This window comes from Cuculus canorus, chromosome 6, assembly GCF_017976375.1.
Source record: "Cuculus canorus isolate bCucCan1 chromosome 6, bCucCan1.pri, whole genome shotgun sequence".
Lineage (NCBI taxonomy): Eukaryota > Metazoa > Chordata > Aves > Cuculiformes > Cuculidae > Cuculus > Cuculus canorus.
The window spans coordinates 11,101,808-11,127,301 of NC_071406.1; the positions used below are offsets into that span (position 1 = coordinate 11,101,808).

Here is a 25,494-nt window from a genome sequence, read left to right on the forward strand (position 1 = left end):
ATTCACACCAGCCTGCAGATGTACTAAAACCAGCACAAAGTGAGGGTTGTGTTGCTCCCTGGAGAGCAGTGTCACCTTAAGTTTGCATAAGTCACTCCCCAAATGGCACTAATTTTTCTTTCCCTCTGCCATTTTCAACACATGCCCACCCTCAAGGAGTTGTGCTCAGAAGCAGACTTGAGATTTTCAAGCTATGAGGAATATTGTCGTTCATGGCGTGCCATTGTCATCTGCAGTAAGTGACCTGGAGATACAGGACCAGGTTTCTGAGTGTAAATCAAGTCACATACCCGGCGCGTAGCTACTTCCCCAACAGTAGATTCATGCCACAGCCAAGACTTCAAATTAGCATCTTCTGGTTTACCTAGAATAGGTCTTATCACCTGAACTGAGGAGCTGGCAAGAACAATGAACTCTACTATGGTAAAAAAATCCCAAATCAAACAAACAAAAAGAACCATGTGGAACATGGCAGAGCTGGCTAGAAATGCCAACAGTGTAAGGACTCCACTGACTATTTTAAAACATCTGTTTTACCTACTATTGAGCAAAGTCAACACAGAGAAATCCTCTGCAAAAAAGAATAGTGATTCTTATCAGTTCTGTACACTACACCTGCATTTCAGCCACCTTTTACTCCACTGGGCAGCTTCCAATGATCTCAGGTTTACAGGCTTATGTGCAATAACTGGGCACTACCTTGTAACAAATACATCTATTTAGTACCTGTGATTGGCAAAATGTTCTTTGAAAATGCAAACACACTCCTGAAAATAATGCAGCATTAGCACCATTTAGTCTCCAGGATGTCAGCTGGGTCAGTAGTGTTCCTTTAGCCCATATCCCCTTCTCAAAGATGTGTTTATTTGTGCCAACACAATTAAAATAAAAGAGACCCTTCAGGTTAATAGCTGAGGTGACGAATCTCAATACGCTTCTTCTCTTTTTTCCCTCTAGGAAGAAGATCAGCTTTCTTTTGCTGGATGCTTATAGTGCAGCCTCACTACTGCTATTTTGGAGATGTCCTAGGACACACACATATCCCCATTCCTCAATGACCTGACCTGTCATCTCTACAAAATCACTTATATCTCTCTGAACCTTATCCTTTCTTTTTCAGGAAGCTCTTTCAGCCTTGGTATAAAGTATACAAATGCTTGCTGTGGTCACTATACACAGAAAAATATGAGTCCTGCAAGATATTAATTAAGGAGAACCAGATACGCAATTTATGGTTTTGAGCTCCTTTGAGCTCTCTTGGCATGTCTTGGCACTCAACTAGAATTGTTGGCTTCATACGGGAAAAACAGTAGTGTAATTTATCATAAATTGGGTCCACCTATCTGCACCAGCCTTGCCTGTGATACCTTGATGCAACCAATTCTACCATTTTTTTCAGTACCTTTATAGAAATGCAATTTCCCATTCTGCTTGGAGAACAACATTTGCTCCAATGATTTATAACAGAAGCCCGGCTGGCAGCTCAGCATGTATTGCCAGGACAAGGGGTGTTTTTAATATAGAAAGTTGCTACATTTATCAGCAGTTGACATGCAGGCATTATTGTGTCTTTGAATGAGGTCCCAGGTGGGAAACAGCAACTGAGGGTGGCTACGTGAGCCTCCAGCTCAGCAGGAGCTTGTTCCTCAGCTTCCTCCTCAGGTCTCACCACAGAGGAAGCTCAAACTCCAGTTTACTGCTTGGCAAAACCAGAATTGGCGCTTTGTGTGACTCACACTTAATTGGCACATATATCCATAAGCGATAGACCCACCAGCTCCCCTTTCAGCACAGGCATTTCAAAACAGGCACATGGTCTTGGAAAAAAATATAGTCACAAGGATGATTGTCTCTACCTCCATGCTAGTATTGGGGTCAAGGTCATCACACTCTGATTCCTCTGAGCTGTTTGTCTCCTTGTTTGGCAGCATGAAGAGGAAGAAAGAGAACAAGAGATTAGAAGAGAGATTGGTTAGCCAGGACAGAGCAGCACAGGAGTTGTGAGCATCACGGAAATGGGTAACAGTACAGAAAATGCTCTAAAAAAAGCAAACAAACCCCAAACTATCAACAAAACAGGAGAAGCAGAGGCAAATGCATGCTTTTGCCAAGAAGAGGCAGTGAGTCTGTAAGTCATTCAGGTAGTAAACACAGCAAGGAAGCAACAGGAGGAAGAACTGTGGCCACCATGCTGGAGCAACTGCTTCCCTTGGGCTCCGTCCTTCCCAGCTGCTGGCAGGGCTGCCAGGCGGCGGCACAGCGGGTGCGAGGGGCGCCTGGGTTGCAGTGGCAGGGTTCCTCCCTTTGCACATGCCATGGCTATTTCACTAGGCTTACAAGATGGAAAGCCTCTGCAAAGGAAAACACTTAATCATTGGCTCTCTTGGAGAGGGGTGGATCCAAAGGACATGCTCAAGTGCTTTCCTGAATCAAGGCTAGGCTTTGGTTGTGTCAAAATCACAAGTGTTTGCTTGCCTCTGTCGGGAGGGAAAGCCCCAGATTAATCCTGAGCAGGCCTCGTGGTCGGTTTATAGGGATGGATCCTCTGAGTTGGAGCACAGTAGTCAGGCACCCAGAGCAGAAGATGGAGCTTAACCCCACAGTGCTCAACCTTTTCCATACTGGGAGATCTCAGAGAGAGACAGACAGAGACACACACACACAGACACACACGAAACCCTCTCCTGGCAAGACCGAGTCAGCATCTCTTCCCTGTCTGATAATACGGAAAGAAAAAGGTCATTGAGACCATCTCCCCCGACCAAAAATATTAAGCATCTCAAGATTGATAACCCCTTATCAATGTTGTGAAATATTGGCCTAAAGAAAACTCTCTGACTTCAGTAAGGCCATTGGTTCATCCCATGGTTTTCTTACCACTGCAGCTGCTTTGATGGAGCTGCAGATTGGGCTAGGTCAGAGGTCAGTAAATCACTATTGTCTCAATTTTAAGAACAGTTATTTAACCTTATGTATGGGCTTTTTTTTTTTTTTTTAAATGAAGATTACTTACTTGCATGTGGGATGCCAGGAAAAAGAAAACGAAAAACAAAGGCTGCATTTTATCTTGCATGCAAAAATCCTGCTAAAATGGATACTACAAAAAAAAAAAAAAACAAAAAAAAAAGGAAGGAAAAAAAAAAGATAACTAAAGTGGAAAAAACCCAAAAACCAAACCCAAAATTGCCACCCCCGCCCTCTCTTAGGAGAGGATGCTACAGGGGATGAAAAGGATGGGAAGCAAGAGAGCAGCACACAGCTTTCAGATGGCCTTACTCACTTTAACAGAGACTTTGTTCCCCAGAATATCCTTGGATTTACATGGCCCATTGGCTTCATTTTTGCCACTGCTCTCCTTTTCCGCCCGCTTTCTCATGCGCAGAGTATGCCATGAACATGACTTCCTGTTGTACCAAAAAACGCAGCAATCAAATGGCAAATCATAGCAGGAAGGAAGGATTTGGAAAAGGAAACCAGCATCCACATTTGCGATTATTGCAATTCCCTAGAAGGTGAAAGCCACCGGCAATACACCTGTCTCAATTTGAGCAATGAGAGTTGAAGTTAAAAACCAAGCCAAACTTCCATAAAGCAGATGTTGTGCCACACTTGCTGTTTAAATGCATGGAGCAGAAAAAAAATGCCCATGATGGAAGCAGGAAACTAGAACTTGGTCATCTGGTTTCAGGGACTTTTGTCTTGCATTGCCGCAAATAGTTTGGGTTTTTTTTGCCACAGCTAAAAGGTCAATTCAGTCCTCAGTCTTACTGGTTAAAAACAGTCAAACAAATGTAAATACAGGAGAACAGTCTTAATAGATTACTCAGTAGAGCAAATTAAAAAAATCTAAGAAATTCAAGGAGTCACTCCCTTCATGTTACTCAGAACATGAATAATTGAACAAATAGGAGCTACATCATTAACTTTCCAAGAGAGAAGTCATTTCCAAGAATGCTGTGCCTCTCAAACCCAAGAATTTCCGATTTGATTTTGCCAATCCATTTAGAGAGGATGTCAGTGCATGGTTTTTGGCTAGCAGCACAGCAGGCACAATTTCCAGCACGCTTTTCACTCATTACTGCTCCTATGACCTTACTCTTGGAAGAAAACAGTAACAGACCATGTCACCCTTTGTTAAGAGCAATGCCGTGTTGACAACTGAAATTGCATATCAAAGCAGACGTAAAAAAATTAAGAAAAAACCAAAACAGGTCTCAATATGGATTCAATTAGATTTAAATAGTGGACAGGTTAGGCGGTGGGATTTGGGAAGGGGTATGTTGTCCAAAGCAGAAAGCTCTCAAAACAGCAGTGTGATGAGCTGGGATCCAGGTTCAAAGCATCTGTCCACCTTTAAGTCATGCAAATTTGATTTGCATGTCTAAGCCCAATGTTTGGCGCATGTCATGTCTACAGTACCTTGACACATTTTACAAAGCAAGTTGCATGTAATCCAACGATCACCTGCGATGCCAATAAAACGCAGTATGTTAGCAAGGTAGGACTCAAAGGACACCCCACACAGCCGACGCTCCCCCGTGAATGCTGCGTCTGACTCCTAAGTATTTTTTGGTTATATTGCAGCAATTGATGGGAGCTGTACAATAGCTCAAATTAAAGAAAAAAGTAAACTAATGGTTTCCCAGCAGCTGGCTGCCACCGACACGAGTCTAAACTGGGCCATAGCAATTGTTTTTGCAGTCAGGATTAGTGTCTCCACTGCAACCAACTGGCAGAGGCAGTCACATTTGAACACAAGGAGCACCAGAGCACCCTGCGCATCTCAGTCAGACAGTAAGGGCTGTCTCATATTTGGGCGTTTCTGGAGGAGGCCCAAATGAGATGTGCAGGAAGTCATCCAACACTTCGGGACTGTCACATTTTTCTTTAAGATAGGGTAAGAATCAAGGACATGGCTGATGGACTCCCTGACTTATCGGTGAATAATACATGGTGCCAATACTACTCGATCAACCACATGTTTTGTGTAGAGTATTTGTCAACAGAAGAAACAGTTTTATTACTTATACTACTTAGTCAATATGATCTGGCAGACTAGACAGGGCTGAAGATAACGCCTGTTCCAGGTTGTTTTCTACCCACAGGAGTTCTATTACTCAAGCATCTTTTTGTCTTCAGGGTTGTTTTGGCTGTTTGATTTTGGAAATATAATTTAAGATTTAAATCACACTGCAGTGAGAAAGAGAGAAGTGCAATGCATGTGTCTTTCAATTCTAGTATGCCTTCCTGGCCACAATTCATGCGACTACATAATTTGATGCAGAATTCGACTGTATGGCTGCCATGAGATCAGAGTCTTCACCAGGAGCCTGGTGCCATGGATGAATGTAAAGGCACGTGGTTGCATATCGTAGTTAGAGAGGAACCCGGAAATGGCCGTGGCGGATGTGCAAGAGACATGTTAAGCAATTCCTCTGGCTTAACATGCAATTCATAATAGCGTTCATTACTGACTGGCAGGTAAAGTCATCATTTCTCTTAACTGCAACCGCATCAGAGATCAAATTATTATTTTCAGTGAATCTGTCTCAAAATCTTTCCTCATGTTCAATTCCACGCCTTGAGGTTCGATGTAGCATCCATCATGCATTACCATCTAGTCATTTTAGAAGTTAAAAGAAATCAACAGGTATTACTGAAAAGAGGGTTGTACCTTTTGTATTTAATACCAAAAAACCACTTTCTTGCATTAGTCATTTCAGACTGACAAATTTCTAAAAATCAGAAAAGAAAAATATATATCCATACATTTGTTAAATAAACAACAAAATGCTATAAACAAAAAAAAAACCAACAAAAAAGGGTCAAACTAGTTCTTTTACCTCATTAAAACATGCTCATGGTGAAAATTTATTTTACATATTTAAAATAGTACATTTAAAATTAGTTACATTACAGGTACAATGATGAACATTGCGACTATTCATTATATTGCACAACCTGACTTCATCAAAATGAGCTTGTTTCTTTTGTTTTTTTTAAATAGTGCAAAATACTTTATACAGGAATGTACTTGGATGGGGGTCTTGCAAACAAAAAAAAATATATTACAAAAGCTACTGCGAACAGAAAAAAAACCAAAACAAACCAAAATAAAAAAAGATACAAGCTGTACATGGAAATTGCCACAGACAACAAAATCTCTCCTCCTAGAGAAGCAAACCTCGGTCCAATACGGGGCCTGGATTTTTTTGTGGGATTCCTTTTGATAGATGCTGTTATAACCAATATATAGATTAGTAACTTAATACAACATAAATATAAGTCCAGTCCAAGGAGGTCCATGTTGGTGTAAAACGATGTAACATAACACATATCTTTAGCCATCTACGGGTTTATTTCTCTCCAAAGTATAAACAAAACCCCACAAAATGAAAATACTCAAACGGCTATCCACCATGGCTGCCCGATGCTGCAGATTGACCACTCAGCTTGTTCCAATGGCACTGTAGATAAAAAATCAGCAGGAATTCCCTACCATTTGGGTTTATTTATTTTTATTTATGATTTTTTTTCCTCAAAAATCCACACAGCGCTCCCAGTGAAGCCAACATGGCACTTACTTGATGCTTCCGTCGCTATTATCTGTAGTGGACTTAGTGAGGGGAGCCAAGATATTGCCAGGGATCCATCCTTCAGCAGCCGGAGAGTGGTCGTTTGCAGGCTGGTACACCAGAAACATGTTCTGCTGGTTGATAGCAAGGATCTGAACCACCTCTCCTTGATTCACACAGATCTCATCCTCCTTCAGTGCATAGTAATCTTTAATCACCACCATGGAAGAGGTCCCATTGCACCCTCCCAAATCAGTCTGTGAAAACAGACACAACAGAAACCGGTGAGCAGGCAGCACAGAGGAATCTGCCTTTTCCGGCAGCAATTCCACCACTTCATTTCCAGATGAACTGTACCAGGGAAAAAGATACAAAAGACTTAAAGTTTACATTGGCAGAAAAGAATTTTAAGGATCTGAAAGGCCGCAGCAACCTGATACAAACCAGCTTCCTATTTCATAGGAGATTTCACAGCTGCCAGTGATGGTGCCCCAACCATGTTCTCATTTGTATGGTGTTACAGGCGAATGACGCGTGCCGAGCCAAACGGGGAGAAAGACCAGCGAAGGCTCATATTAGAAGCTGAATTAATACTCTTAAATATAGGTCATACTGGAAAGCGGCTTTGGTTAACCGCAGCCAGCATCAGGGTCCAAACACCGCTGATGGTTACTGACTCTTTGGTGGTTTGCATGGAGTGCACATGCACCCAAATTATAACCTTCAACTGGCACCCTGTGAGCTGTTACGTGGGAAAAGGTTTAAATTCTCCTATACTCTTCAGGAATAGGTGGCTAATGGATATTAGAGAAGCCTGAATACTGCTGTTGCCAGTACTGCAAATGGATATTCAGTTCACCAGGTCTGCAAACACAGTGCCCAGTGAAAAATGCTGGGTTCAGCCTTCCAGGCTCCAAGGTCAGGCTCTGTCTTCATTTCCCAGCTGATGTGCCACCTGACTGGACGCCAGCTACAGTCTCCATTTAATCCCAAATCACATTTTACACCATTCTTTCAGTATATTGATTCCTGTTGACCTGGTTAGCTGATAATTAAAGCTAACTTCACAGATTGTCTATGGTACAAGAAACGGGCTATGAGGTCATGTTTTATCAGATGAGCTCAGTACCTTGCTTTGTTCATACTTGTCTCCGGGCTGTGAGTGTTCATACCCTGTGCTGCCATTGGAGGTAGATATCTTCAGGGGTGGGAGAGATGGGTTACGGCTCGTAGCTTTCAAAGGCTTCTCAGACCCTACTGGAACAGAAGAATAGGGTCTGCTGTTGGGCTGAGGAGCCCTACCAGTCTGGGGCCTCAGTACGGCTGAGCTACTTTCTTTGCGTTGGTACTCTATGGGAGACTGCAGCGCTGCAAAAGAGGAAAATAATTAGCAATACGCTTTCAACAGCATTGCAAAGGGATACAGAGAGTGATTCAATCACAACAGACAGATAAGTTGCAAACCAAACAGGAACAGGAGACGGCACCCATGGAAGCACACAGTGCATTCACGGCCACAGAAGATACAAGCATTTTATGTTATACTGCTCATAAACTGAATAAAGCATTGAAGAACAGCTTCTCTAACCAACACAGTGAAGGCTAAATATCTGCTGTCCATAGCATACATAATGGCACTCACTTTCTTTGAAATTGCACAATTAATCACATGCTGTTATGAGAATAAATTCACATAAACTCATTTACAGTGAATGTTGCTATCATCAGAAAACACAGGTCAAGAGCCAAAAGTCTCATTTGCCTATTCCCAAGGGAGTGTGACCACTAAATATTCTTCAGACACGATACACTGCAACTTGGCTCTCTATGTACATTCTGTATTAATTACTTTGGTTCAAGGAAACCGCTGGAAACAAACAGCAAGTGAGGAAGCATAGATGGCATAAAGACATTTATCCCAGCAGTCCAGACCTCTCCAGAAAATATCCACAAGCAACATGAAGCAGCTTCATATATAGCTTAAATATAAAGAGTCTGCTTGTAAGGGTGTACATTTCATAGTCATGGAGAGAGCTTACAATGGGAAAAGAAAGGATAAAAATGCCATATCATAAAGAAATAAAAAATTTGTTATGCTTGGAAGAGAAAGAATCAGGGCTGGGACTCACAGTGAATGGGAAAGGAACAGATTTGCTGGGCTCAGACTACCATCCTCAGACCTATGGGTTTGGGTTTTGCATGTCATGTGGCTTTAGAGGATGATTTATAGGGAGTTAATACTGTGTACATGCACCAGACTCAACCTACTGGAATGCAGAGAGACTAGTCTAGCAAGAGGCAGACGGAGGACATAATGTCACAGCATAGGCCCAACCAGGGAACCACAACAGAAGAAATGTCTTTCCCAACAAGAGGACAAGAAAAGAAAAACAGAAAGGCTCAGCACCACACAACATACTCTCTAGCATTCCCCTTCCTGAGAAAGGCTGGGCTACTCCAACAAGAAATCACTTAATACAAAGCTACAAGTGACTTAAAAAAAAATCAAGAGGGATGCCAGATCACCATTTTCTCCAAAAGGACACAAACAGACCTGTAGCAAACTGGAAGATTACATGGCTCCAAAACCTGCACAGTGACTACTAGTTTCACTCGCTTACCTCAGCTGCACCTGAAAATGGTTTGATGCCACTGCAGATCAGCGACTGAGGAGAAGGAAGGTTAGGGAGAACTTTGGCAGTGTTTTTGACAGTGACGTTAGTCTAGTATATACAGTAGATTAAGCTGCAAGGTCTTTAGCCATAAGACCCAAATGAATACTTGTCTATCTTGAAACAATCTATCCTACTCAGTGCTTTTAAAGGGTATTTAGCTGAGTGTCCACTTGCGACCATTAATTCCACCGTTAACTATCAAAGCGATGCCTGGCTTCCAGCCTCCTGTTCAACATCTGTTAGTATCCTTATGGTCTTCTGGCAAAAATCAGTGTCCACATACTTGAGTGCTCTCTCTTTCTCTGTCCCTCACCCCTTCCTCAAAACATGTTTTTAAAAAAAAGGCACAGGTCAATGGCATTTTCCTTAAAATATATGCATCAGTGACCCATTTTCTTTATGGATTGCTTCTTAAAGGAAAAAGAGAGAACAGTCGCTATAACCAATCATTTTGTGCAGAGTTTGTTTCTCAAGCTTTTGCTCTTCCAAGGAAAAATATTAAAAGGCTGAATATTACAGTTTAATTGCAGTAAGTTTTATGAACTGTGGATGCCAATACTAGTCTTTGTACACAGTCCTTTACTCTTTAAGGCTTCTCTGTTGAAGACTGAAAATGAGAGACAGCTTGGGCAAGAACTCACAGGGAATATTTTGTTATTAAGTTTATGCAACATTGGCTCAGCGTGGATTTAATATGATTTTAAAGACAGAAAACATCCGCTTTAATGAAATGCAAAGCTAAGGAACATATTTAAAGATTAGTCAGCCTCAATAAGATTACATCCTAAAAGCCACTTAAATTGTCCTGGACTGGACAGGCTCTACTGGATACAATATCATTTTCTTGGATATTATTTATAGGTTTAAAGTAAATCCTTAAGCCTGTGTTTTAATATAAATCTATTTTTACTTCTAGTTTTAGAGATAGCAACGATTATGTTCCTAACCCACCAAATTCTTTGCTGGCATCACAGAAGACAGGCTAAATAGCGGCTATAAAGAAGTTCAAGCAGAAAAAGGGGCTCAAAGAGCAGTAAGTACTGGGGAGGATAGAAGGGAATATTTGAAAAATAAAACAATGAATAAGAAAGCTGTGGAAGACACAAAACCACTGCAATATTGTCTGTGGAGTTCTTACAAGGTTTAAAATAAAAATCTGTAGCTAACCATTAATGGGGCTTATTTTTAGTCCAACAAGCCCTCATTCAAAGCCAATTACACTGACACAAAACCTGCAAGTTTTAGTACCAACTGGTCAAACTGGAGAACTCAGACTGCACCAGTGTATTCAGGGAATAATTTTACAGTGGTTGTATGAGGCCCTTTCTATTCCAAGTCACGAAAACCTAATATCAAGTTTTGGAATCATGGGTGAAAGACTATTTCCCTTCTCAGCTCAGCCATAGTCTTTGAACTGTTACAAACAGCTTTTGTGTGTAACCCTTTCCCAGTTAACTTCTGCAAAGCAAAACTAAGCTAAATTTAATTTTACAAGAACTACGAAACCTATAGGTTGAAGTGAAACTTTGTTTCGATGTGAACTGAAAGAGCCGCTTCAGATTTTGCAACAAAAAATGCACAAAACCAAACACCAAAACCTCAAAATAAAAAACACTGACAGATTGTGCCAAGGCAAAACATTTTAATTCAAGCAAATAAGTTTTGTTATTGAGCATATATTAAGTTTTTAAATAAAGAACTCTTTTCTAATCTACTTTTAAAAAGCTGTTTTGAAATGAATAATGCAAATCAAATCTGAAATCTTCCAAAGTAATGATTCTTACTTTTTTCTTCCAAACAAAGAGATACTATTTTTAATTATTTCCTCCAGTCCTGATTTGCCCTCTTTCTCTTGCCCAATCATAAGCATGAACAAGCTAAAATTGTTAACTGAACTTGATACCTCAGTATTTTTAAAATCCATACTTTGGTTGATCATGTGTGGGTTCTGTAATTTTGTTTTAGAAACACAGCTTTAATTTGAAATATTATTTCAAACCACCCCAAATCTACTCCTAAAGCAAAGTTGACATGTTGGAAAGGCCCCTGCTCATGCACAGCTCCCATATTTCTCTGCCCTCTCTTTCTTTCTTTTTTCTTGAAAGCAGCTGCCTCGCAGAATTTGGACCTATAAAGAGGTGGACAATGAGGCATTTTCGTCCCCCCTCATGTCCTCAGCTTGTAGCACACGGTGCACTGAATAGGAGGTTCTTGGAGAGAAGCCTTGCTCTAAGTAACTGGGCGATACAGTGTAGATATAATGGCAACTTAGCTTTGAGGTGGACTTGGGAAGGGATTAGATGTAAATCTCCCTTTGGAACAGAAAGCGCCAGGCAATACAGCCCTGCAAAGCACCAAAGGCACATCACTGATGGAGGGGTTTGAGACCCTGAATGCAAATCTGACTGATACTTGCAGGGCAACTGTAGAGGGACCCACCAGTTTTGTAAGCAGGGAACCAATAGGCTACCAAAAACATTCCATGAGATGCTGCTAATAGAGCAAGGCCAGAATAACCGGCAGTCTTTAATGCAAGATGAGGCTCTAGCAGCTTTCCAGGGCCACACAGCAGTTCCGATCAGGCTTGCCCAGCCCTTATCCTATTCTTCACCTTCCCACCACGCAGACGTGACATACAGGACAGAGATCTCTGTACAGGGGCACTGAGGTAAAGTCTCTTCTCAAAGACCAGCTGTAAATTATGAATACTCTTTCCCATACGCTCTGTGAATACCACCGGACCCAGTGCTGCTGTATGTTTTTCTCATAAAGTGAACAAAGACATGAAGATTCAAAACCTCATTTAGTGTCACAGTTTGGGAAACAGTGCAAAGACCATGTACATACCATTTAGGAAATCTCTTTGTGTGTCCAGGACCTGATTGATGTCTTGTACCCAAGCTTGTTGAATTTCTGGATTAGCTGCCTGTAAAATGACTCTCTCTGATGTTTCCCGGCTCATTAGAGCAAACTTGCAGGGATCATTTTCCACGTTTTCTTCAATGATAAGGTAGTTCATCTGAAACACATCAAGGTAAGCATGTGTTACACAGAGCATGAGTTAACATTACTCAAGAATCAGAATAAAATTGTTTTGAAAAGTTCCTGAAAATAATTAAGTCTAATAACAGACTGTCAGATCATAATCAGAAGAATTTGTCTCATCTAGATTTAGCCAGATAAATCTTAAGCTTTAATATGACGCTTAATAAAGCTTTGACAGATGTACCAGACATCGTCTGTCTTGTCTTGAATTACAGCTTCTATTTTAAGGTAACATAGACCTGACTGATGTGCTAAAAATTTACTGTAACCTGTAAATACAGTTAAAATGTTCCTATTTAGATATTAATAAAGTCTATCGTTCCTCCAATTTAAGTAAGTGTTTCAATTTGTTATCCTCAATGGGAAAGAAAGTCTCAGTCATTAGAGTATTTTAAAAATAGAACAGAGTGTGTACAGGAATATGCCGAAAAAAAGAGCAACTTTCCCCAATGCTCCAATAGATCTTCTTATCTCTAGCAGATTACACTGTCATCTGTGTGCAATCACTTCAGTTGGCAGTAGTCACAGATGCTTATTCTGGAAATCTCATGGATGGCAATTTCAGCTGCTGTCCTGCACTTGCGAGGCTTCAGTTTAAGTGTACCTGTCAGTTTAATTTTTCCTGAGCTACTTGTATCTACAACAGTAAACAAGAATAGTTTGGCAGAGCCTTTCAAAAAGAGTCTTCATGTCAAAACAGACAGGTCCAAACACTAAGGCTCTAAAGTCCCTCTAGAAGAAGCCTATATCCAATTGCTCTGAATATCTGTTTCTGAACAGGGAGAGATCCATTCCACATCTGAATACTATCCAATGTTCAAATTGTAAGATAGAAGGAGCCTCTTCCTTCTCTTTTGGGCATCCTTCTGAAGTTACAGGGACAGGCAGGAACTCCTCTGACATGGGAACAAGGAAAGGGACGGACAGCAACCCTGGACAGTGTTCCTCCTCTTTTTCTGAGCTCTTTCTCCTCTGGTTGATGGCCAAAGTAAGCAAGTCAATTCTGGTATGACTCCAAGAAAAAGACTTTTAGGTCAGAGTTCCTAACCTCCTATTTGTGTCTCAGGGAGATGCATTTGCTGAGTCTACCCACTTAGGCATTTTGAGAGTCTGAAAGGTATCCAAGAAGTATCCAAGAAGAGACGTGCTATTTCCAAACACTAGCTACCTCATTGCATAAAGAAGGCTTCTTTGCTAACGTAAGATACCAGGATGAAGCTTCTACCACAGTTTGATTGTGACAAACCTTGGAGAACAATCTCATCTCCCCAGCAGACCGGAACGGTCGCATTTGAAGTCATACACACTTCTTACTCAAATGGAGAGAGCTCAGTGCTCAGCAGTGGCTGTGACACAGAGGACTGAAATGGAATCTCTGGTCCTTCTAATCTGTAGGAGGATATGACCAGCAGGGAAACAGTCTACATGTCTCGGGCAGAGTCTCCCAGAGAACTAGACAGCTATGACTGCAGATGGTATCAAAGCTGGCCAACAGTGGCTAGTCAATCCTGATAAACTGCTGTGAAGACACGTTCAACCTGTCCAGCAAGATCTTGTCAGTACTCAAGCCAAGGTCAAATAAACTTGTTCCTAGGTGACAACATAAAGCTTCCTCAAACTCCAGCTCATGAACTCAGACCAGACGCAATTTCTGGATGCCCACTTTTAGGGTAGAACTATGAAAGACACGTGATGAGGCAACCTGTTTATATGACACCTTTGGACAAAGCGTCTCTCACCCAGGAATCACCTAGCTCAGGTTGAGGCTCCGCTGCAAGGTGAGAATGTCTGTGTACAGGGGAGACAGGGAATGGTCCTGCTCCGTGATGGGCCACAGCTCATCTCTGTGGGAAGGCACAAGAGAAATGTGAAAGCCGCTAGAAGAAGCTGAAGTAGGCGGCGGGGAGGCAGGGCATGAGCTGCTGGCACACAGACTCCACACTGTGGTGGCTGAGATGCACATGGATCTATGGCAGATACCACACTTGCTGAAGGCACTCAACAGGAGAATGAGCTATTTTCCAAATGGAAGAAAAGCGGGATTGGAAAATTATCCCACAAAAATTTTAAACTCAAGCAGTGGGAAGCACATTACTTTCTAGGCTGTTTAACTAGAAAAGCAAATCAGACCCTTGAGGCAAGCTAATTTTATTGACATTAGGAGAGATTTATTTTTCTCTCTTTATCTACAATATACAATTCAGGAATTGTTTCCTGCAGATAAAAGCTTCATTGTTACACATACAATAAACAGCAGTAAAAATGATTCATGCTATTTCCATCTCCAACTTTAATAATGATTTAAAACAGCAATAAGATAAAATCAAAGCTGATCGTCTAAATCAAGATGATTGTTTATTTGTACACTTTAGGTTTTTCTTTCATAGCTTATTATTTGGTTGGAAACTATGAAATACACTGAGTTGCAAAGGGATATAGGCTTTTCAGTAAATGTTGCAGTTTCTGTCAGCCAAGAAGATGTTGCAGTTTCTGTCAGCCAAGAAGATGCCCTCATTTCAGTAAATATGCTGTTTATCAGGGGTTTGTTTAGTCATATATGGTTAATATGCCTTATTTCTACCAATATTGTTTGATCAAACACAATGCATTCTGCAACATCTATTTTTAACCAGTATGTTTGAAAAGGAAATCAATCCCAGATTGGTTTCTCAGTTTTGAATGATCAAGATATTCAAATGAACCAGTGACTTTGTTCTTTCTGCAGGCAGAACAAAGGCTGTTCTATCAGGAGAGGTGTAACATTCATTCACGCTCACTTACCATTTCAGAGGTTAATTTTGCATTTGTTAAACAAACATAAAACCCCTTAAACAAGCAAATAAGTACTTCTAGTCCCAGTCCCATAACCTGAAAAAATTATTTAAAACCAAAATTAATTTCTTAAAACTTTCTTTATAGTTTAGTTGGTCTAATAATTTCTCACCGCTGCATTTTTAGAACTGTCTATGTTTTCGTTCATTTTTAAAATGGTTCTGCCTTCCCCAAACAGTGACATTTGCACTAAGGACCCTCCCCCTCATTAGGGAGAGTATTTCCAGTAACGTCACATAGAGGCTTAATACTGACTTGCAGTTTGCCCTAAGATGACCGTTTTGGATACTACACCTTCCCCCATCTTTTACCATTACACTTAAAAGCAACTGTTGAATACTTCCTTTGAATACTGCAGGCTTTGTAGCAATATTTGCTAACTCAGAACTATGAATGACAGAGGACCCATCCTGTCTGTGTTTCTTGCAAAAATTACCCAGTAAACTTAGGCATCCAGTAGTTTATTTAGAGATGGTCTGAAATGGCTTCTGATTCACTGAAAGGTAAAAGCAATGTTTTCTGCAAATTATTGCCCACCTTTGACAGGATGGAACAGTCTCATAGCATAGAAAAAATTGGCAAGATTTCATTACGTGACTACCAAACAGAATATCCCTCTCCATTTCTTACCTTTATGCTTTTCTTGAACATGTAGCCTGGTGTTAAAGATCCTTTTCTAAGGAGTTCACTGAAGATAACTATTTGCTCAAAAAGAAACACCCTACGCTCCTTTGGTCGAGACTGAACTCCAGAATCCTGCTCTGTCACGTAGAAGGTGTCCTGCTGCAGCAGTTTGCCTTGTGCTGTCAGCTTGCCCTGAGAAGCAGACAAGGCACCAACATTACAAACCCTGACCCACCATTATCCTACAAGATAATCTGCTGTGTTTCGTGCAGTCCAAGTTTTCCAAGTAGCAATGAATTCACGTGAGACCTATCCCCTCTAAGTTATCAAAGCAGCAATCCTGTAAATCAAGAGCTCAGCTTCAGAAAATAACATAGGTTTTCTTTGTTCTCACTGCTGCTGATTGTGTATGTAAAAACAAAACCAAGAGGTCTTTCTTAAGTAGAGTCTGTTGTAAGTAATCTCAAATACTGTTCTCATTATTTAGTTTGTTATTGTAATGCCTTGGATTCTCTAGTCATGAGTTTTCCATCACCCCTTAAGTGAGTAGGTAGTGACCACACATCTGAAGGTGCAAAAACCCAGGACCTACCTGTTTGCAGGAATGTAACAATGCATAAGATTATAAGACAAACTTGACTTCCATTTGGAGGTAAGATATCACACCAGGGCTGCCAAAGCCTACCTTGGCTTAGCCACAAACCACAAATTGTAAACTGTGGGGATATAACTCCAAAGCCCCCTCCTGGATGTTGCCAAACTCGGAGGGAGCTGTTAACATGTTAATGCAAGGTGGCCTTACTAACAGGCAGAACAATCTGCTTCACGGCTTATTTTGCTCTGGCAACAGGTACAAGAAGTGTAATTTAAACTTGCAGAAGCTTCTACAGAGGTCACATTTTGAAGAAACAATAGATTGTCACAGCTTTAGAGTGACATCTACCTTTGTGAATGTCCGCACCAAAGCATGCAGCTCAGCACTGCGGAAGAACAAGCACTACATAAACAGCCAGGAGTAGGGCAGATTGTAGAGACAATCATAGAAAGATAAAACTATTTTCCTTGACCAGTTATTATTATAAGCAGAATGCAAATACGTACCTCAAAGCCTTGGAGGCGACCCAAGTTCATCATGTCATTGCAACGTTTCGGTACAAGGCACATTAATTCAACTGCTTTCTGTTAAGGAAAAAGGATGTTATATTATTACAAGAGAATCAGTGGGCTCCTAAAAGCAAAGTGTCAAGTAATGAACTTCAATGGCACAATCAGTGCCAGCAGTTATTCATGGTGAGGCCCTCATGCACTGAAAATTTATGGCAAAGTCGAAAACGGGATGATGAACCTACAATGCAGGACTGCACCTTCATCCTTTACTTCTGGCTTAAGCTAAGAGAAATACTACATTTAAAATACCAGTGGGATCTTCGGCTATTGTCAAAGGAATACTGGGGTTTTCATTCCTCTACACAAAGCATCAGTAGATAACATAGCACTATTGTCCAGGACATGAAAACATACCTCTATATCAGAACATTCCAGACCAGCCTTTTCACTGTACCTCAGGAAGTCCTGGAGAGAGCAGAAAGGTTTGCATTAAGGCACTTCAGAAAGAGAAAAAAAAAAAGATGCCAGTTTGAAAAAGAAAAAGAATATTCAGGATGTGATTTTTTCTCAGAGGGAACTAATATTAATAAATTCATCTTCAGGGGTTGCTGAACATTATAACCACTTTACAGATATGGAAAAGGGGTGTGGATGGTTGAGGAAAACATCACAGAAAAAACAAAAAGCTGGGATTAGCCCCTGGGAATGCCTACTTGGTCCCTGGTTTAAGCCACAAGACCACACACACTTGAAGATTTTTCATTTCCTTTTGGCATTTCGGGGCACATGCTGCTGTCTCTTTGCTAGTGTGCTTTTACCAAACTGTGGCCTGATGGTAAGCTGCAGGAGACCAGTTCACAAAAGAGAAGAAGCCAGCTCAGAGCGCTGGGACTGCTGCCGATTACAGGGTAGGGTTTGGACATGCCTCATTTTAGATATGAGCTTGAGAGCCCTAGGGACGAATTTTCAGAAATGTCAAATAATTGGCGTTGCGGATAAGTCAGCAGAAGCAAAAGCAGAGTGGTCAGATTCCTTGGGAAAAAAATTGTGGTGAGCTCCCCAAATTTTAAGACATCAGAATATTCTGGAAACTGGTTTTGTATGCTGATTTGAAGAGATATTCAGAAATGGAGGTTATACCGTTTATTAGAAGCATGGCTTATAGCACCAGAGACAGGGTTTATTAACGCACTTCTTTGTTGTGTGTATTTATTGCAATTTAGAAAAGTTGAATGAAAGTTTGCTCTGAAACTTCAGAGGAAAGAAAATTCCTGTTTGAAGTTTACTCTTGAAGAAAATAATTTCCAACAGAAAATAAAAAAAAATTATCTTTTTGGCAAACTCTCCCACACATGTGGCCCTCCTGCTCTCTGGACATTTTCCATGGGACTCCATCACTGTATGCCCATGTTTAAGCAGACTCCTCTTTCTTCTTAATATGATTATTTCTCAGTTAAATCAATGCTGATTTAAAATAATCTAATGCAAGATGCAGACTACAGTTTAGTTAAAACTATATCTTTCCACTCACCTTGAGAAGAAGCTGGTATTTAGTTATTCTTTGAATAGGTTTGATCAGAAAGTCACTGATGGTCAGCCGTTGGCTTATTTCCTGTTGAAGCTCCTAAAAATTGAGGATTAAATACAATCGCAAACAATCACAGAGGAAGACAGAGAACATGATAAAATGTCTCAGCAGAGACTTATTTCCACAGAAAGTTGGCTTGTTCTTAATCTTTTGTTTGCAAGAGGGAATTTTAGAGGATTTAAAAATCTGGCATATCCTATTTAGGCAAGGACTGGGTAAAAGTCATGACCGAGCTGGAAGGCATTGGAAAGCGTAGGATCCCTTCCCCTCTTTGTGCTGATTGAGCAGGACTGCAAGGTCTGGAGACCACTCTTTCCACTGCAGCAGGGATTAGCTCACAAATAAGTCCTGCAGAGAATGCCTCATGCCCTTGGGTGAAAAGAAACATCCTTCCCTTGTTAAACAAGCTTCTTTCACACTAATATCTAAGTGTGTCTAGTCTCAAAGATTTCTTAAAACAGACAAATTTACAGGGAATTTATGAGAGGCACCACCCAGATCCAACAACTTTTGCCTTCTCCTCCATTTGCAGACTAAAAAGTTTTGGACAGAAATCAACGCAGTCGCAGCACTCTGAGAGCCACAGACAGATAGTATTCGATTAAATATTTATTAGAAATTATGAACACGAGTGTTTGAAATCAATGAAATAATAACATATTTTCCTCCACAGCAGAGACTTTAGCAGCATGTCAGTATCAAAGTCTTCTAGCTTGTTTAAGATAAATCCCACAGGCCACACAATAATCTGCCTGACCAGGACTCACAGCCGTCAGTAGCAGTAACACATAACAAGCAATGCTTACCTCAAAGTACGTCTCATACTCAGCTACTATATATTCAGATCGTGGCTTGTTTTGGCAATATACCACATACATGTGTAATCGTCTCTCCTGTGAAAACAAGAGGTACAGCAGCCTGTGAGATACTGGCTACAACTCTGTTCAGCTATTAAAAGCTGGCAGAAAGTTGTTAGTATGTTCTGCATGGTCTTCCTTATTTTTTGTTTAATCAAAGAACTAGTTTGCTGAAGTAGGAAAGTAAATGGTCAACTGCTTCTGTTCTCCCCTTCTGCACCTTAGGCAACGGGAGGTTTCCATGGGAGTAGCCAGTTAGAGATATCGCCACACTGGTAGGTCTGAAATTTGCTATAGAGTTGTGCTCCGGTCAATATCGCGTGAATATGCCAATCATAGCTGTTGGCAAATACATGCAATAATTACATATTGGCAGATATCCTGTCCTTGGCAACATCAATTTTGCCCCCAGAATAAGAAGTCTGCAAGAAGGCAATGATTAATGTGATAGTTCAATCCAGCTGCTCACTGAAGCCGGATAACGACAGGGCTATTTTATGTTTAAATTAGGTTTGGACATGTAAAAGTATCAGGTTGATACAAGCAGATGTTTTTGGAAAGGAGTCATCATACCCTAAATGACAATTATACTAGAGATACGTAACAAAATAAAACTTACATGCTTAATAAAAAGTTGTGCTAAACGGTCAGGTTCTTGAAGACATTTTTCCAGTTCAGCCAGGAAAAAGCTGAAAGAAAGCATATCAACATTTCAGAATACTTCTTTAGGTCATCCCATCAGCAAACTAGTTGTCCTTCAGATATATCAGTGCAATTTTAGCGATAGTATTCAATAATAAATGAAAAAGTAAGCTTGGCTTCAGCTCTCAATGGTGGGATTTGTAAAACAGATGAGAGCTGTGAAATATGAAGGTCTTGTCTGGCAAACTATCTTCTCTTTTTTACCATTACAGTGGTTTCAATTTTTGAAAAATACCAATTACCAACTAATTATGTGAGTTGCTTTCCATCACTGAGAACTCCTAAAGTAAAACTTTTCCATATACCAAAATGCTTGCGAAAACTCAACTGAAGCTTTACCAAGAGTTCTCAGTTGCATGAGCAGATTTGGAGTCCTGGTCAATGTAGAAGAAATACAGAAGTTTCCACTTGAATAAACAAATCTGCATGGTTTTGCTGGTGGAGTTTCGGTATGTTCTGGTTTCCCATGATTTTCAGTATATTGCTGTTAGCAACATACTGTAATTCCTAACAGTAACAGTAATTCATGCATACTGTTTCTATCTTGACCTGCAGCTTTGGGGAGGTCATTCGTTCTAGCTTGAGTGCCCTTACCAAGAATATATTGGAATGCCGAAAAGTGAGGTAAAAGCAGCTAAAATAAACTTTAGAAGTGCAGTCAGGTTTTTTTAACTGGTAGACAAACCCTGACAATCTACGTTTCATTATCCTTCTCTTTTTCAGTGCAGCATTTCTGTCTCAAATACCTCCACAAATTTTCAACAGTAGCCACATTGGGTGAGAGGACATGTCTGCAATGGTCTGGTCCCAAGAAATCCCAGAATCTCAAAATAAAAAATGGACACTGGCCAGCTGTCCCAACTATACATCCCTATTGCTACAGTCAGATACAGCTGCTTCCATAACTCAGTCCTCCACAAATGTTAAATCTGCATTTAAATAGACTTCTTGATCCAGATATGCAGAACCAAAACCAGGGAATCCCTCCCTACAAGTTACAGAAAACTCCTATCATCACACTTAAACAATGAATGGCACTGGTAAAAACACTGTTGCAGGTATCAACGTAATATACGGTGAAGCTTTTCCTAACATTTTTTGCTTTGTGCTATGTCCTTTGGAAGTTTAGCCCTGAATGACCTGCTGATGTTCAATTAAAAGCAGTGTAGACATATGGTCACCACATACCCCAATCCTTTATGGATGAGCAATTATAAAGGTGCTTAGAAAGGAAATAAACCAAAAACCTTACTCTTTGTGCCAGTCATAGATCTGGTGAATATTGCCAAATACAATCTTGTCTTTCCCTTTCATATCTTCAGAAACTCCTTTTTCTTCTATCCTCTTCATGAAGCCCTATAGGATTAATAATCAGTGATTAGCAGAGGGTTAATTTGAAGGGGGAACATAATTGAACACCTTTTTTTTCAAAGGTCAGAATTAATGTCAGAATTTTTTTACACTGAAAACATTTAAAATACCTTTTGTGCATTTTAAAACCAGAAACTCATTACACAGTTTGCTTAAAAGAAAATCTTAAAGGATTTATTCCAAATATCTACAATACTTATACAAACAGTTATTAGATGTCATTGAAGTGACAAGTGCAATTACATGATAAAAGTTACACAAAAGCAGTTTATCAAGTTCTTTGCTTCTCTGGTAAGAGAAAGAAGCCAGACTATGTACAGAGTTCTCCCATTCTCCACCATATATATTTTTGTGGGAGCACAAAGACAAGCAGTAAGTTTAGAGTCACATGAGTAGGATTTCCCACACCTCCTGAGAGTTTCTTTATAAGCCTTTGGTGCACTGCAGCCCTGTCAGGTTTGTCAGCACTGCATAATGTAAACAGAAGATAATACAAAGGTCTTCTAGTTTGGAAGCTGTTGAATATCACTGTTAGATGGGCTGATAATTCTCCTTGGACTTGTGAATGCTAAAAGCATTGCTGAAAGCCCATTGTATTCACATGCCTCCACTTCTGAGTCCTTGCTGGGAATAAAACTGGACCCTGAACATGAGGTGATTCTGACAGGCACTCCCTAGGGATCAGCTGGGTTTTTACACGCTGAAGCTTAAAACTACAAATGTTTTTGAGAAAAAGGGGCAAATTAAAAAAAAAAAAAAAAAAAAAAAGCCCAGTATTTTATTTCAAGTCTTTTTTGCAAAACAACAAACCATGGGCCACACACACACCTCAGCACAGATCCAAATTCAGCTTTTGGAAAGGTACTCAGACACAGGACATTAGTCCAGGTGTATACTCAAGTAAATTATGTGTTACCATTACTCAATATGACATCAAAAAATGCACAAAATAAGTGCTAGGAATGGTAAGTTATTCTCCACCACTGCCCTTCAAGCTGCATTAGAGCAGAAGGAGTTTGTCACAAGCAGGGTAGCCAAGAAAAACCTTTGCACACTAGAGCTGAAACCTAAAATATAATATTCGTTAGATGGAAACAAAAATAGTTTCCAAAGGCATTTTTTCCTGTTTCTGTCAACATGTGAAGGGGACCATGGAAGCAGAGTGCAAAATAAAGCCGTTTGTTTCTCATGCTGTATTTTTCGTTGCTGTCACTTTCCAGCATCGTGCTTTTCAGTGAGAAAATATTTTGCATAGCAGAGGTTGCTTGAGCTCACCTCCACAACAGTTCCCAAGTCTTTGACGTAGTCTTTTTCAGTCTGTACCAGCTCATTTAAGACAAACCTAAATTAAAACAGAACACACACTTCTTTAACCATATTGACGTTATTGTTTGTTCCTCTCACCATATATTACCCCACTGTCTTATCCAGGTCATGTAACACGACTCTCTCCACTCACAGCTCAGTGGAATGTAAATGACAAAAACATTGCATTTCAGGTCAGGGTAGTTCCAATTCTCCTAATCACTCTTTTCTCCTACCCCTTTTTCCTCCACATCCCAGGGTGATGCAAGAGAAGCAGCACAACCAGCTGCCTGTACTTTGAACTAATCCTCCCTGCTCTTCTTTGCTCCACTTCCCATGCAGCCCTCCTGATAGCGGTGGAGACACGTCCCAAGCAATTCTGCAGCAAGCAGGAGTGAATTTCTTGCCCCAGCCCCTCTGATTTTGCCCAAGATTCATCAGTTAAGTTTTAATTTGGAAGTTTTAAACACTTGGAGAACAAATTCCCCTCCTATCACAACCAAGAGCTTAATCTTTCAGACGAAGTAATCTATGTGTCTGTGTCAAATGCTTTAATCTGATTTCAGAGCTAATAATGCTGGGCAGGAGAGTCATCTAATGAAGGCCTGATGCAAGCAAACAACAGCAAGCTAAGAAAAAGCCCTTCCTTTGTAAGTCAAATTGGCTAATCACATAATGTTCTTTCGAGGACAATTTCAAAAAGTTACAGCTTGCTGCATACAGTTTGCCTTTCAATTACGCCAATACATAGATTTGGCATGTGAGAAATAAACTCCATCTGTGCTCAAGTTTGCTATGGCAGTAACAAGGCTAACAAGATAGAAGAGTGCTTTAATGTCTAATATCACTCCATTCACATCAATCAGCAGATTGACCCACTTGAAACGATAGGGCTGAGGGCAAACAGTGCTAAGATAAAAGCCTGGTTGAAAATATCTAGAGGGGAAAAAAAAAAGTAGACTGGCATTGCAGAGAAAGACTCAGCTATGAGAGGTTACTGAGAAAATAAATCCTGTTCCTACTGTTCCAAACGAGTCCCTTGCTCAGACAGAGTGGAGGAGATAGTTAAAACACGTGGCAAGAAGAGGTCAAACAGCTTCTTGTTCATTTGAGAGTGAAATCCAGCCCCCTTGGCAGTAGACAGGGCTGGCAGCAGCAATGCCAGATGCCTGTCCTCTCCAAAGTGCCTTGGCAAGTTGTGTGCCTGGGCAGTAAACACGTGTGGGGCAAAAGGCTGCTCTTTTACAAAGCAGCAGCATGTGGCCTGAACAAGAGTATGCTGTACAGTCCCCTCTCGCTGGCTGACCTACTGTGCCCTTGCAGAAGGCTTGCCATGTCTCCTCCATGCACGGAGGCATGCTGGGAGGTTACTTTTTGGCACACACCACCTCCATCTACATTGCTCCCTGCAAACACAGAGAGCTGCTGCAAAGATGAGGAGAACCTCCCTCATCTGCCTACTGCCTCTCCCATACCTGGACTCCCTTCAGTTTGAGTTACTACAAGGATAGATCTGGCCATTTCCTGTTCTAAAACTGAAGCAGTGGGTACTTGTAGTACATAATTCTGCAGTCCATGCAGGCAGGTGGATGGGAACTGAAAATTAGTGCAGCAACCAGGTGCCTATTAGGTAAACAGTAAACCTGCAAATTTACACCTCTATTAGGAAACAGGGTCTGCACCTCTACTCCGTACTTTAAACTCAGCACCAGCATTCCCTCACCTCCCGTCTTCCTAGCAAGCAGAAAAATCAACCTTGACATTCTCTGTTAGCTCTCTGAAGCCTACCTTGACACAGGACCTTATAAGGACTCCCAAATTTAAGGTTTCTAAGATGCATGCTGCCAAAAATTCAAGTTCACTCATCTCCTCATCTGATAACATCAAGCAAGAGCAGGCCGTTGCTTGGCAATTGCCTGCCTTGGTCACCAGCAGGTATTAACTATATAGCTGTATTTAAACTGGCATGAACTGGAACAAGGATAGAGCCTCCTTACCTCTGAATAACTCTGAATATTTGGATAGCTTGGTAACTCTGTATTAAATCTGTACTGAACAACACTACTTGATGAGATGCCTTACTGCTCTTAGAACTGCAGCAATCAAGCCTGATGGAATAAGGGTTTCCTAACACTAAGGCTAACTGCTGGCATGCACGTGCCGGCAGAGGCACAGGAAATTACTGTCCATGCCTGTGCAAGGATTCAACTGCTGTTTTGTGGACAATGGGGGGGGTGTCACAGCTCAAGTTTGGAGCTCTGCTGCCTCATATGGCTACAGAATTAAACACAGTGAGCAGATGAGATACAGAATAAAGACAAAAAGGAGCCGGAGAGGAGACAGATGTCTTGTGCTGAAAGCTGTTAGCAGGTGCTCCTAAACATCCTGGCATTCAGGAAATCTGGATGGAGGCAGCCACTAATTACACGTAGCATGTTGTCAGTACCCCTGCCAGAAGCATCGCACAGTAAAATGTATTAATGTATCTATGCTTACATTGGCAAAGGTCTCTGCACTATAACTGCAACCTGCAGTTAGTTGTCAGTTATCTGATTAATTAATTGCTACCGGAAAAACCCAAGAACCTGCAATATTGAGGAGGTTTTAGGAGACAGGAGTGGGCAGAGATGTTTCCTGTAGGAAGACTCATGACTGTCTTTCTCCCATTATGAAACACATTCAGGAGTATCATGACCCTGCCTGCTACTGGGAGTTGATCCAGTCCCTCACTGTACTGCTTCTCTGGCTCTTACAACAAACCGCAGGAGCAAATGATGGCTTTCACAGACCTGTGATACTTTGTTTCTGCTTCT

General features: G+C 40.9%; 1 protein-coding gene across 12 annotated transcripts in view; it reads right to left on the reverse strand.

Annotated features, from left to right (window-relative positions):
* KALRN (kalirin RhoGEF kinase) overlaps positions 1 to 25,494 on the reverse strand; it is a 513,673-nt gene that overhangs the window by 27,101 nt on the left and 461,078 nt on the right. For 8 of the 12 annotated variants that reach the window (XM_054069262.1, XM_054069263.1, XM_054069264.1 and 5 more), the window contains 13 exons: positions 22,652 to 22,718; positions 21,258 to 21,361; positions 19,923 to 19,992; positions 19,253 to 19,339; positions 18,390 to 18,482; positions 17,273 to 17,323; positions 16,853 to 16,930; positions 15,758 to 15,943; positions 12,098 to 12,269; positions 7,705 to 7,943; positions 6,585 to 6,832; positions 3,281 to 3,404; positions 1,857 to 1,916 (listed from right to left, as the gene is read on the reverse strand). In XM_054069262.1, the coding sequence (XP_053925237.1) occupies positions 1,857 to 1,916; positions 3,281 to 3,404; positions 6,585 to 6,832; positions 7,705 to 7,943; positions 12,098 to 12,269; positions 15,758 to 15,943; positions 16,853 to 16,930; positions 17,273 to 17,323; positions 18,390 to 18,482; positions 19,253 to 19,339; positions 19,923 to 19,992; positions 21,258 to 21,361; positions 22,652 to 22,718 (1,579 nt within the window). Of the gene's footprint in view, positions 1 to 1,856; positions 1,917 to 1,948; positions 3,098 to 3,280; positions 3,405 to 3,505; positions 5,618 to 5,704; positions 5,736 to 6,584; positions 6,833 to 7,704; positions 7,944 to 12,097; positions 12,270 to 15,757; positions 15,944 to 16,852; positions 16,931 to 17,272; positions 17,324 to 18,389; positions 18,483 to 19,252; positions 19,340 to 19,922; positions 19,993 to 21,257; positions 21,362 to 22,651; positions 22,719 to 25,494 lie in introns of those variants that run through there. The other 4 variants (XM_054069269.1, XM_054069265.1, XM_054069271.1 and 1 more) reach the window with 4 other exon arrangements.